We start from the raw sequence: 9,410 nt of genomic DNA, 5'->3' as shown, positions 1-9,410 counted from the left end.
CTCTCTCTCTCTCTCTCCTCTCTCTCTCTCTCTCTCTCCTCTCTCTCTCTCTCTCCCTCTGAAATATTAGTGCCAACCGATTGGTCCACGGGACCTTCGACGGACCCTCTGCGCACCTCGAGGAGGGGCCGACAAATAAAGCAGTAATATTAATCCATCTTGCAAAGGTATTCTGCTCTGACTGTGAAGACGCGCGCGCGCCCTCGCGCACGGAATATCGATTTTATCCATTCAGAGAGCAATATTTGCTGCACAGTCCGCACCATGAAGAATGCATTTAGGAAGAGCCTCGCAGCAGCTGTTTCGACTCTAGAGCCTAAAGTGCAGTTTAGGCGCACGCGTGCAACCTTTTCTCAGCCCGTTTCAGCCTGTTCTCACACCCTTTTTACGCCCTTAACCGTGCAGTCAAAACCACAATTTCCCAGATTCTCACCGGGATGTTTTTAGCAGCCATTCGGAACGCGGCATCACGCTTAACTTAGACTGCGGCTGCCGTAAATGGGTCAGAGAGAGGCAGAGTGATGATAACGTCTGGTTCTCCATCGGCCTTCGGGCCAGTTCCTGCATAAGTGATTTGAGGCAAAACACAGTTGACCGACAGGATGTCCAATATTTGCAAATAATGACACATTTATGTCTCGGACGGTTGCTAAGGACTCCATCTGGCTCGCATAAACTGATGCTGGGAGCAGTGCAGAGGCTGCAAAAGTTAAGAGCCGCAGCCTCCTGTCCTCAGAACTTAAGAGGTCTCCATCTCACCATCCTCCGTTCAACCGGGACTGTTTAGAGGCAGGGACTATTTTTGCCGTCGCTCTCAGTTCAACTGAATGATTCATGGTTAAAAAGCATTCGGATCTTTCACCTCTCTTTGTTTCATTTGCAAAACCCAGTTTACGCCCTTCAGGCCTGATAAATGTTCATGACCTCCAAAATGAACGCGAGGCTTGTGTTTTCTCACAATTGTAATTGATTGTTTTACCGCATTCCCTGTTTTTCTTGTAACCCCCCGCCCCACACACACACACACACACACACACACACACACACACACACACACACACAAGCGAGCACTCAAACTTTAATTTATTCCCACATCACATGGTGCTAAAAACAGCGTGTTTAGAAAAGATTTTAAAAAAATCATTGCAGGGTGAGGTTGAGGGTGATGCATCTTTTGGGTCCCTCTCCTGGAGCTGTCCTCCAGAACTGGTTTCAGCACCACGGTCAGAGACGCCTGATTTCTGCTGGGCTCCTTTCTGCTGCTCTCTGCAACCTTTGAGGTCACATCTGTCCCTGACTCAAGTCGCATTCCGGGACGTTTCCAGGTTGTTGGGAATGGTCATGTGCATAGATGCTGGCTCTTCCCCACACCAGCCCTGGGAGTGCATGTTGTTGCCCTACCATGATTACTGAGGCGTGGTTAAGGCCCGCTACCATCGACCAGTGTAGTGTAGTGATGCTCAACACCACATGAGCCTCATTATCACGGCGTGGCTCTGTCTTCCAGACTCCACTGGACTGGTGCTCTGTAATGGTACACCTTATTCTAATATACCAATCCCACTGAGATGTGAACTGCACACACACATACTCTCTCTCTCTCTCTGAACAGGCGACGGGCCAATGAATATTTATAAGTTCACAGGGTCAAGGTGTAATATCCACACTTTCAGCACCCACCCCCCCTTCCCTGTGTATGTGGCGGGGCATTTATCACCAGGCGCGATCGTTTACAGCTCGGCCTTGTGCTGCCTGCCTCAGAACTGGCTCACAGAGTTTGTTTATCTCTCCATTTGCATCAGTTCCAACTGGATGCTGCAGCCAAAAGCAAGAATCAGGGCCATGACCTGAGATAGTGACCTATAGAGAAAGCCCCTACCTGCTACTTCTTTTATTTTTACATCCTGAAATTGAATACTGAGATTCTTTCAGGTCAAATAAAAGTGTGGTTGGGTGTGGACGGTTCGTTGATTATTGGGAGAAACTGAATATAGATGCAAATGTAGATTACAGCTGTACCTGAATTGATTACCATGCACACGTGATGAGCCCTGTCCATATTGTGCACCCCCCCATTACACACACCTTGAGCCTTTTGATGTGATAAAACTTGCAAAGCTGCTTTGTCCTCCTTTTCTAATAAAGCTGTCATCAGCTGCCTTTGTGCTCACCCGTGGCTCGGCTCCAATAGGCTGGGATCAATAACGCTTGTCAGGGAGCGCTCCTCTGGCATAATGTGGGGGGGTGACACATGGTAAGTAAAACACAGAATGGATCAACGGGCAATGCTCTGACCGGATTTAGAGGCAAAATCCCAGATGAAGCCAGCAGGTTAATCAGCAGAAAATCAGCATCGAGCCTAATTGACGGCATTGTTCCCGGTGGTTTTGCTTTAGTTCCTGTTGGCATCGCTGGGTTCCAGACATCAAGCGTGGACGTAATCACTCACGTAGGCTTCAGCTTCAGTTATTGAAGGGTATTTGTGTGAATTTGATACAGGTCGGGCTAAATGCTAAAAGACAAAAATGCTAACAGTGGATCCTCTGTGGTGAGGTCCATCTATAGCACAATACACGGAGATTAATTAGTCCTCCCCTTGGGTGAGACAACGCTGAGTGATTAGGTGCAAAGAAGAGCCTAAATGGACCCGTTGCATCGAGACAAAGAGGCCAACTGAATGGCCATGGTAGAACAAAAGGCTAATCCAGCTATCATTCGATGTTATTGTGTTTTTTCTTGGCAGCGCCATTAGGGTCATGCATATTTCATCAAACAACACATGAGGCAGTGGAGACCGTCGCTCACGCCAGGTTGACATCTTCACTCTCCACACGCGCCGTTTCGTCTGCTGGAAACGCCGTTCATGCCACCGAAGGGCAGAAAAAAGGCTGATCTCCAGAACTGCCGTGTCGTGTCACGTGGCGGCGTCCCCTAAGAAGCAGCGAGATGTTTTTTATGCCTCGCTTATGAATTTTGCAAGATATTACAAGTCAGAAAGAAACATTTTCATCCCTCAGAGACGCCTTTGTGTGGATGGAACGTGGTGATGTCAGAGTTGTTCGGAGCTTTGCCGTGAAGTCTATTTTTGATTCCAAGACTAGTTTGTTGTTTGGAAGAGCGGCACAAGAGAGGGCCTCTTTTCAACTGCGTTTTAACCGATGTTGAGATCGAGATTCGTGGCCAGGGGTTGAGAATCATTGCAAATCATCCATTGGCGACCGAAATATGCAGAGAACCTGGGGCCACTTCTTGGATTTTTCAGCCTTAAAATTGAAACTTTTTCCCTCCCTGGAGGCGTCAGAGTTGCAAAAGAGCAACAAAGAAGAATTTGTTAGTCAGATTTATGGAACAAAACTGAACAGGGCTGCAAGGCGTAGCATATTTATCATCCATGACTAGTCACATCATTGGATATACAGATAGGTCAGAGGTCATCGTCCAGCTCCTAGCTGGTTAGAACATTTTTGGTGGCAGCAAAATGAACAAAATGCCATCAACACAAATATCAATTCCTTAAAGTGAATAATTAATATGAGGCTGAATAGAAGGAGGTCCAGCCCGCTTTGACTTATTTATTTTCTTCGTTCTAAATTGGGCCGTGGTGCCTTTAATCATTCAGCAAAGCGAGGTTTATTTAACAACACCTCCTTTATTTGTTGCTGTGGTCAAGATCACATGCGTGGGATCGTTCATCTTTCCTTCTTCTAAAGGGGACTTTTGCTGCCGAGCCAAACGGATCAATTTGCTTTGCCGTTTTCGCCTCTGCTTCCTTTGAGCCCACCGGGGCACGCCTGTCTGCACGCATGCCGTGTACTTCTCGAAACGAGCGATGAAATCTGACACCTTCCAAGTCCATGTTTGGCGTTTTCATTCCGCGCCCATGATTATGACCGCCGATGTCCCAGCTCGTCAAAGACAGAAGTGGAAATTCAGACCTGCGTGGGATTGAAGTTGAAGCTTGCAATTACTTTTAATGACGCCCGCGTTGGCGAGGGTCGAGACGCGGAGCACGGAGGGGGAAAATGCTTCTCCTTCATGGGAGAAAGAGTCCCATTACTCTCTGTCCTTCCACCGTCGCCGCTCGGCTGTGGATATAATGGACAAAGAAGGATCAAGACACTAAAATGTCGCGCCGAGTCACCGTCAGTTTGCTGAGTTTACTCGGTGTTGGATGGAACCAGTCAACTACCTGATGATGCATCACTGACTGAGGAGAGAGCTTCCTTATAAATGCTAACTCACCTTCACAAGGTGGCACAGATGCTGCTGGACATCATACAACAACACAATAGGCATCCATCTTGAACAAGGAACATGAGGAGCCAGTCTCTAGGCTCCAGTTTTCACCGATGACGTGTTTTGTTAGAAAGTTTTGATCCGAACTTCAACACCGTGGCCACTTTTAGGTTAGCTACTGCTGCACTTCCACAAACAAGGCCTGATCGCAGCCATCTGGATGTCTGACTCCATGAGAACGTTGACTTTATAAAGAAAACAGAGGCTGGCTTTGCTGCGTCCGACGGATCAGATCTAAACCGGCAAAGACTTCCAGATCTGCCTCACCAGCCCAAGCTGAGTCCCACTGCGTCATCTGGTAAAACTGCAACCAGTTATTGGGGCAATGCATCCAACAACCACTGTTTTACAACTGCTGTTGTGGAATAAACAGGACACAAAGAGACTGCAGCTTTATCTAAATACTCAATACTACTTTCAACTACCATCATTCCTTTTAAATTGGTGTCAACCCAATGAAGTCCACCTCACTTTTAAATAATAATAATAATCCAGCAATCCTCCTTTAATGTGTCCCACAGTTACATTAAAGGCTGGTGACGAGGTGTTCAAATAATTGTGTGACAAATAATTTCACCAGGTTTTGCAGGAGATATGACATTGGAGAGTCGAATTAGCCAATTTTCAACACAAACACAGGCCGTTTGGGGCAGTTCCAGTCCTTCATCGTGCGTCATTGTGCAGAAATAAGGTGACTGGCGCCATTTGGTGGCATAATGGAAAATTACAGTGTGTGTGGCAGCGTTATTAGATAAATCCCTTAATAAAACACCAAAAGATAAAGTTAAGATTAATGCTGGATCCTTATTAGGAGCAGATATAAACACGATCCTGGTATGTTTTATATGCATGTATATATTTATACTGGCTAATTTAATTGAAGTTCCACCCAACTTTTAACTTTTTGACACAAACTTTCCTCTAATTTGGATTCTATTTTACAAGAAAAGATGAGCCTTATCGGAAAGAATCAAAGTGTTAAGTTCAGTCGGACCCGAGCGCAGATCAGTAAAACACCCGAGTCCAACCGTCCCATTTCCTGGAAGAGGTTCCTGAGGGAGTAACCGGCAAAGGAGGCATGGGAAAGTTCTCCCCCGTTTTTCCGATGACACGGACGCTTTTTAAAGGAGCGCGGAGCCGCGACAGGAGCTTTTTTGGAAGCAGCGGAGAGCGCAGAGAAGAGCGGGAGCCTGAGTGTTGAGGGCCAGGAGCCAAAGAGGAGAAAACGCGGCTTCACGAGAGAGACAAGTGAGAAACCAATAACTTTGGGAGACAATATCAAATGAGACCGAGTTAAATCTGATTTAACATCCCCTTATCCATCCGCCTTTCTATGAGGAGTCGGAAAAACTTGCCAGCGGGTAAATTACGCCTTTCCCAATCATTCATAATCGTTATTATTTTTATTTTCAAAATGATAACATTTAAATATGGTTTTCAAAGGACGTTGAGCAAGTGGTGTGGGTAGTAAATGTTTACACTTGAATCTTGACTCTAAGATGCTTCTGTCCTGCTGCGAGAAAGATGATTAAAAAAAGTTGGATTTTATTTTCCAAGACACTTTTTAGACATATTGGGAAGCTGTGAGTGGACCAGCTGAGTCTCATCCTGTCAGAAGAGAGTGTGTTTTTATTGACAGGAAGCGTGTTTTTCTTCTCAGGGGAGAAGAGATAACAGACGCGGAAGGGTCTAAACATACAGTGTCGCAGCGGGGGTCCCAGGTCAATCCACAGGATGTTTATTCAGAGGTGTGTGTGTGTGTGACAATCCACGTACACGAGTGCTCTGCAGTCATTGTGTCATTTAGCAGCAACAACTTCCATCAATACTGCGATGGAAATGAACCTTTGTGGGGATCAGCGCAGCTTTGATTCAGTCCAACCAAAATAAGGGCGTGTATGAAGCTTTAAGTGGGGCTTGTATTGGGAACTCTTTCCAGTCATTTTAAATGGACCTTTGGCACCACTTGTTTTTGCTTCAGTACAGTACCGGGGTCCTGCTTTTACGACCCTGGGATGAAAAGTTGGAAGCGTGAGCTCATGGAATCTCTAATAGAAGGTCGTTAGCCAGGCGTAGTTTAGTAGAAGAGCGCCATTCAGCCCGGGAAGGTGGGAGTCCCTTACCTCATTTCCAGAAGTCACCGCACACTTCTGCGTCAGGCTGGCGTGAGCACGCTTGAGAAATAAAGGACTCAATTAGGTGCTAAGTGGTACTTTTGGGCTAGTCTGCTGAGCTGCGGAGCAGCAAATGAAAGTGTGAATATGACCTGCGTCACCACTGGGCCTTCAAATGGGGAGAATGGGGGTCCAGGCACCCGGTGCGGCAGGTCCCGCTTTCTCTGAGAGACTTGCACAATACTTTACGCTCCTGTCCCGAACAGCATGAGCTCTCATCCGAGCAGCTGGTGTTTGATTTTTCAGAAATAGAAACCGGGTTTGGAGCAGGATCGTGGAGAATCAGCCGTCCTGTCACAAAAACTTCTGTCAACTGAGATCATTTTAACAACCATAAATGAAAACATGATTATTTTTTTTGCCAGAATGCCACATGCTTTGTGGGTTATTTGGTTTGTCATCATCTGATCATCTTCCCTTGGTTGCCACCAATACCAGATAAGAAATTGCCAGACAAGTGAAGGACGGGATGGGAAGAGGAATAATGTCGGAATTGTCTTTTTAGGTGACAAGGATGTCAAGAGGTGATTGGTCCTTCCTGGAGAACCTGCTGGAGGAGGGCCAGGAGTACTCTACGGGCATCGGCCGCGTCTGGCTCACGGTGCTCTTCCTGTTTCGCATGCTCGTGCTGGGGGCATCGGCAGAGTCCGCCTGGGATGACGAGCAAGCCAATTTCATCTGCAACACGCATCAGCCCGGCTGCACCAACGTGTGCTACGACAAAGCCTTCCCCATCTCCCACTTCCGCTACTTTGTCCTCCAGATCATCTTTGTTTCCACGCCGACCATCTTCTACTTCGGATACGTCGCTTTGCGGGTCAGGAAGATCAATAAAGACGTGGAGGGCAGCTCTGATGAAGGTCAGAGAGGAGGGATGGCGAAGGAGACGGACAGTAACTCTGCAACGAAACGCAGCTCAGAGGAGAAGAAACTAGAGGAAGTGAGGAAAAGCAGAAAAGCTGATAAGGAACTTCCTGAGGCACCTAAGCTGAAAGGCAGACTGCTGTGTGCGTACACCCTCAGCATCCTCTTAAAGGTCCTCCTAGAAGTTGGCTTCATGACAGGCCTGTATTTCCTGTACAACGGCTTCTACATCGCAGCAAGGTTCGAGTGTCAAAGGAACCCTTGTCCCCACACGGTGGACTGCTTCGTCTCGCGGCCCACGGAGAAGACCATCTTTGTGTTATACACTCAGGTCATCTCTGGCGTCTCCCTGCTCCTCAACCTGGTGGAGCTCCTCCACCTTCTGCAGCTAGCCGTCGCTCACCGGCTGGAGAAAAGCCACGGTCACCGCGGCGTCTACCTGCCTCCCGCTGAGCAGGCGACCGTGGAGGCCGCGCAAATCCAAATGGAGGTGTTGCAGTCCAGTAAAGCAGGGAGCAACAGCGACCTTCCAACCCGGCATGAGGTGGGGCGTCACACCCATCCCTGCGAGAGTTCCGGGGAACCAGGGATCGAGGTGAACAGGGGACCCGGAGAGCCTGGGGACGACCTCCTCCCTAGTTATGTGACTTGCGTTGAAGCCACGAGGGCTATGCTTTCACCCAGAGTCCATTATAAGAAGAACACAGTCCAGAGTCCGAAAAGCACCAAGGCAGCTCGGAAAGGACATTCAAAACAGAAACATTATGTATGACGCCCTCACATGAGGTCGTGCATCGTTGCGCTTTTTATAGATACTGTCCTGCGCATGATGGCTGATGATCAGGACCACGGGGAGAGGGCCTAGATGAGGTGGAAAAACAACTATTACGCTGTGAACCCCAGCGTCTTCGTGAGAGGGGCGCATTCAGAGCGAGATGGAGCCGATAAAATGGCCGTTCTAAATGAAACACCCCCCAAGGGCTTAAGCAATGAGACTCTACTATGAGATAGGACAGTCATGAGACGGCTCTACGTTACATTTGAGTGTTTCCTGCACCGAATATGGTAGAAATAAATTTAAAAGGCACTGAATCCAGGATGTGAGAGAGAAGGCAACAGAGCCGCATTTAAGCATATTCCTCTGAGATTTGCACTGTTACCCGTGGAGCTCTTTTCACCCCCCCACTCTCCCCGGGCCGTTCGCACACTGCGGAATGTTCTGGTCTCAGGGTCCTGCTCAGCTCCCAAGAGGATAATGGCTGCATGGATGCAGGCATGCATTCACACACACACACACACGTTGCTCACTTCCCCCTTTCACCCAGTGAGTCTTCGTCATTGGAGTCGGGGCGGTGTGTGTGTGTGTGGAGAGGGGGGGTCATTGACTGGAAAGGAGAAGGGGAGGCAAACCATGAACATCCTGGGATTGAAATGGGGAGAGGAGAGCTGCAAAGGGGACTGGGGGCAACGCGTGCAGCGATGCGCCGGTGAACACCGCGTCGGGCTGAAAGTGGTACGAAAACAGAACTGTATTTAATTCTAAGTACTTTAAAGACATGCCAGTGCTGATATTTATTATTTTATGTAAAATAAATCCAGTAATAACGTTAAAATCATCTCCTGAACTGTGGATTTTTCACACTACGCCACACGGAGGCATTTAAACCAGATGGTTAAATGCGCCCTCGGCATGCATCACATCTGGGTCCAACCATGCACTGTTGCAACATGGAGGCAGGGACTCACTCAGGAATACAGAATAAAGGAAGGAGGGGAGGTGATGAGGCTCTCAGGGCGTCGAGTACATCACCTCCTGTGGAGAGAATGAAGGAAAATAACTGTTGATGGTGGTTCTGGAACCTCCTGGTCTGTCTCTATAGGAACTAAAATAAAAGGTTTACATGGAACTGTTCCTGCTGTTTCAACCGTATTCAAATGCTTTTAACTCCTATGAAAACCTGCTTCCAAATCTGCGGAGCTGGTTGATGTTTATTTACCGAATCTTTGTCGTGACAGTGATTTTCCAACTGCTGAAATTAGTGGTCTCAGAGGAAAATAAAAAAAATAGACTTTGAA

General features: G+C 47.7%; 1 protein-coding gene across 2 annotated transcripts; it reads left to right on the top strand.

Annotated features, from left to right (window-relative positions):
* The first annotated feature begins 5,363 nt into the window (after positions 1-5,363).
* On the top strand, positions 5,364-9,410 carry gja4 (gap junction protein alpha 4). 2 transcript variants are annotated; one of them, XM_057020543.1, is made up of 2 exons: positions 5,364-5,657; positions 6,976-9,410. In XM_057020543.1, exon 2 carries the CDS (start codon positions 6,985-6,987, stop codon positions 8,104-8,106), a length of 1,122 nt encoding a protein of 373 aa, XP_056876523.1. In that variant the 5' UTR covers positions 5,364-5,657; positions 6,976-6,984; the 3' UTR covers positions 8,107-9,410. The 2 variants fall into 2 exon arrangements, with proteins under 2 accessions (XP_056876523.1, XP_056876522.1); XM_057020542.1 differs by having other exon boundaries at positions 5,368-5,544.

This window comes from Takifugu flavidus, chromosome 21, assembly GCF_003711565.1.
Source record: "Takifugu flavidus isolate HTHZ2018 chromosome 21, ASM371156v2, whole genome shotgun sequence".
NCBI lineage: Eukaryota > Metazoa > Chordata > Actinopteri > Tetraodontiformes > Tetraodontidae > Takifugu > Takifugu flavidus.
Note: the sequence above shows the minus strand (reverse complement) of the source record. Positions and strands in the feature narration are given on the sequence as shown.

Bases quoted from the DNA above. Each gene is read 5' to 3' on its own strand.
- gja4 (XM_057020543.1), top strand. From the start codon at position 6,985: ATGTCAAGAGGTGATTGGTCCTTCCTGGAGAACCTGCTGGAGGAGGGC.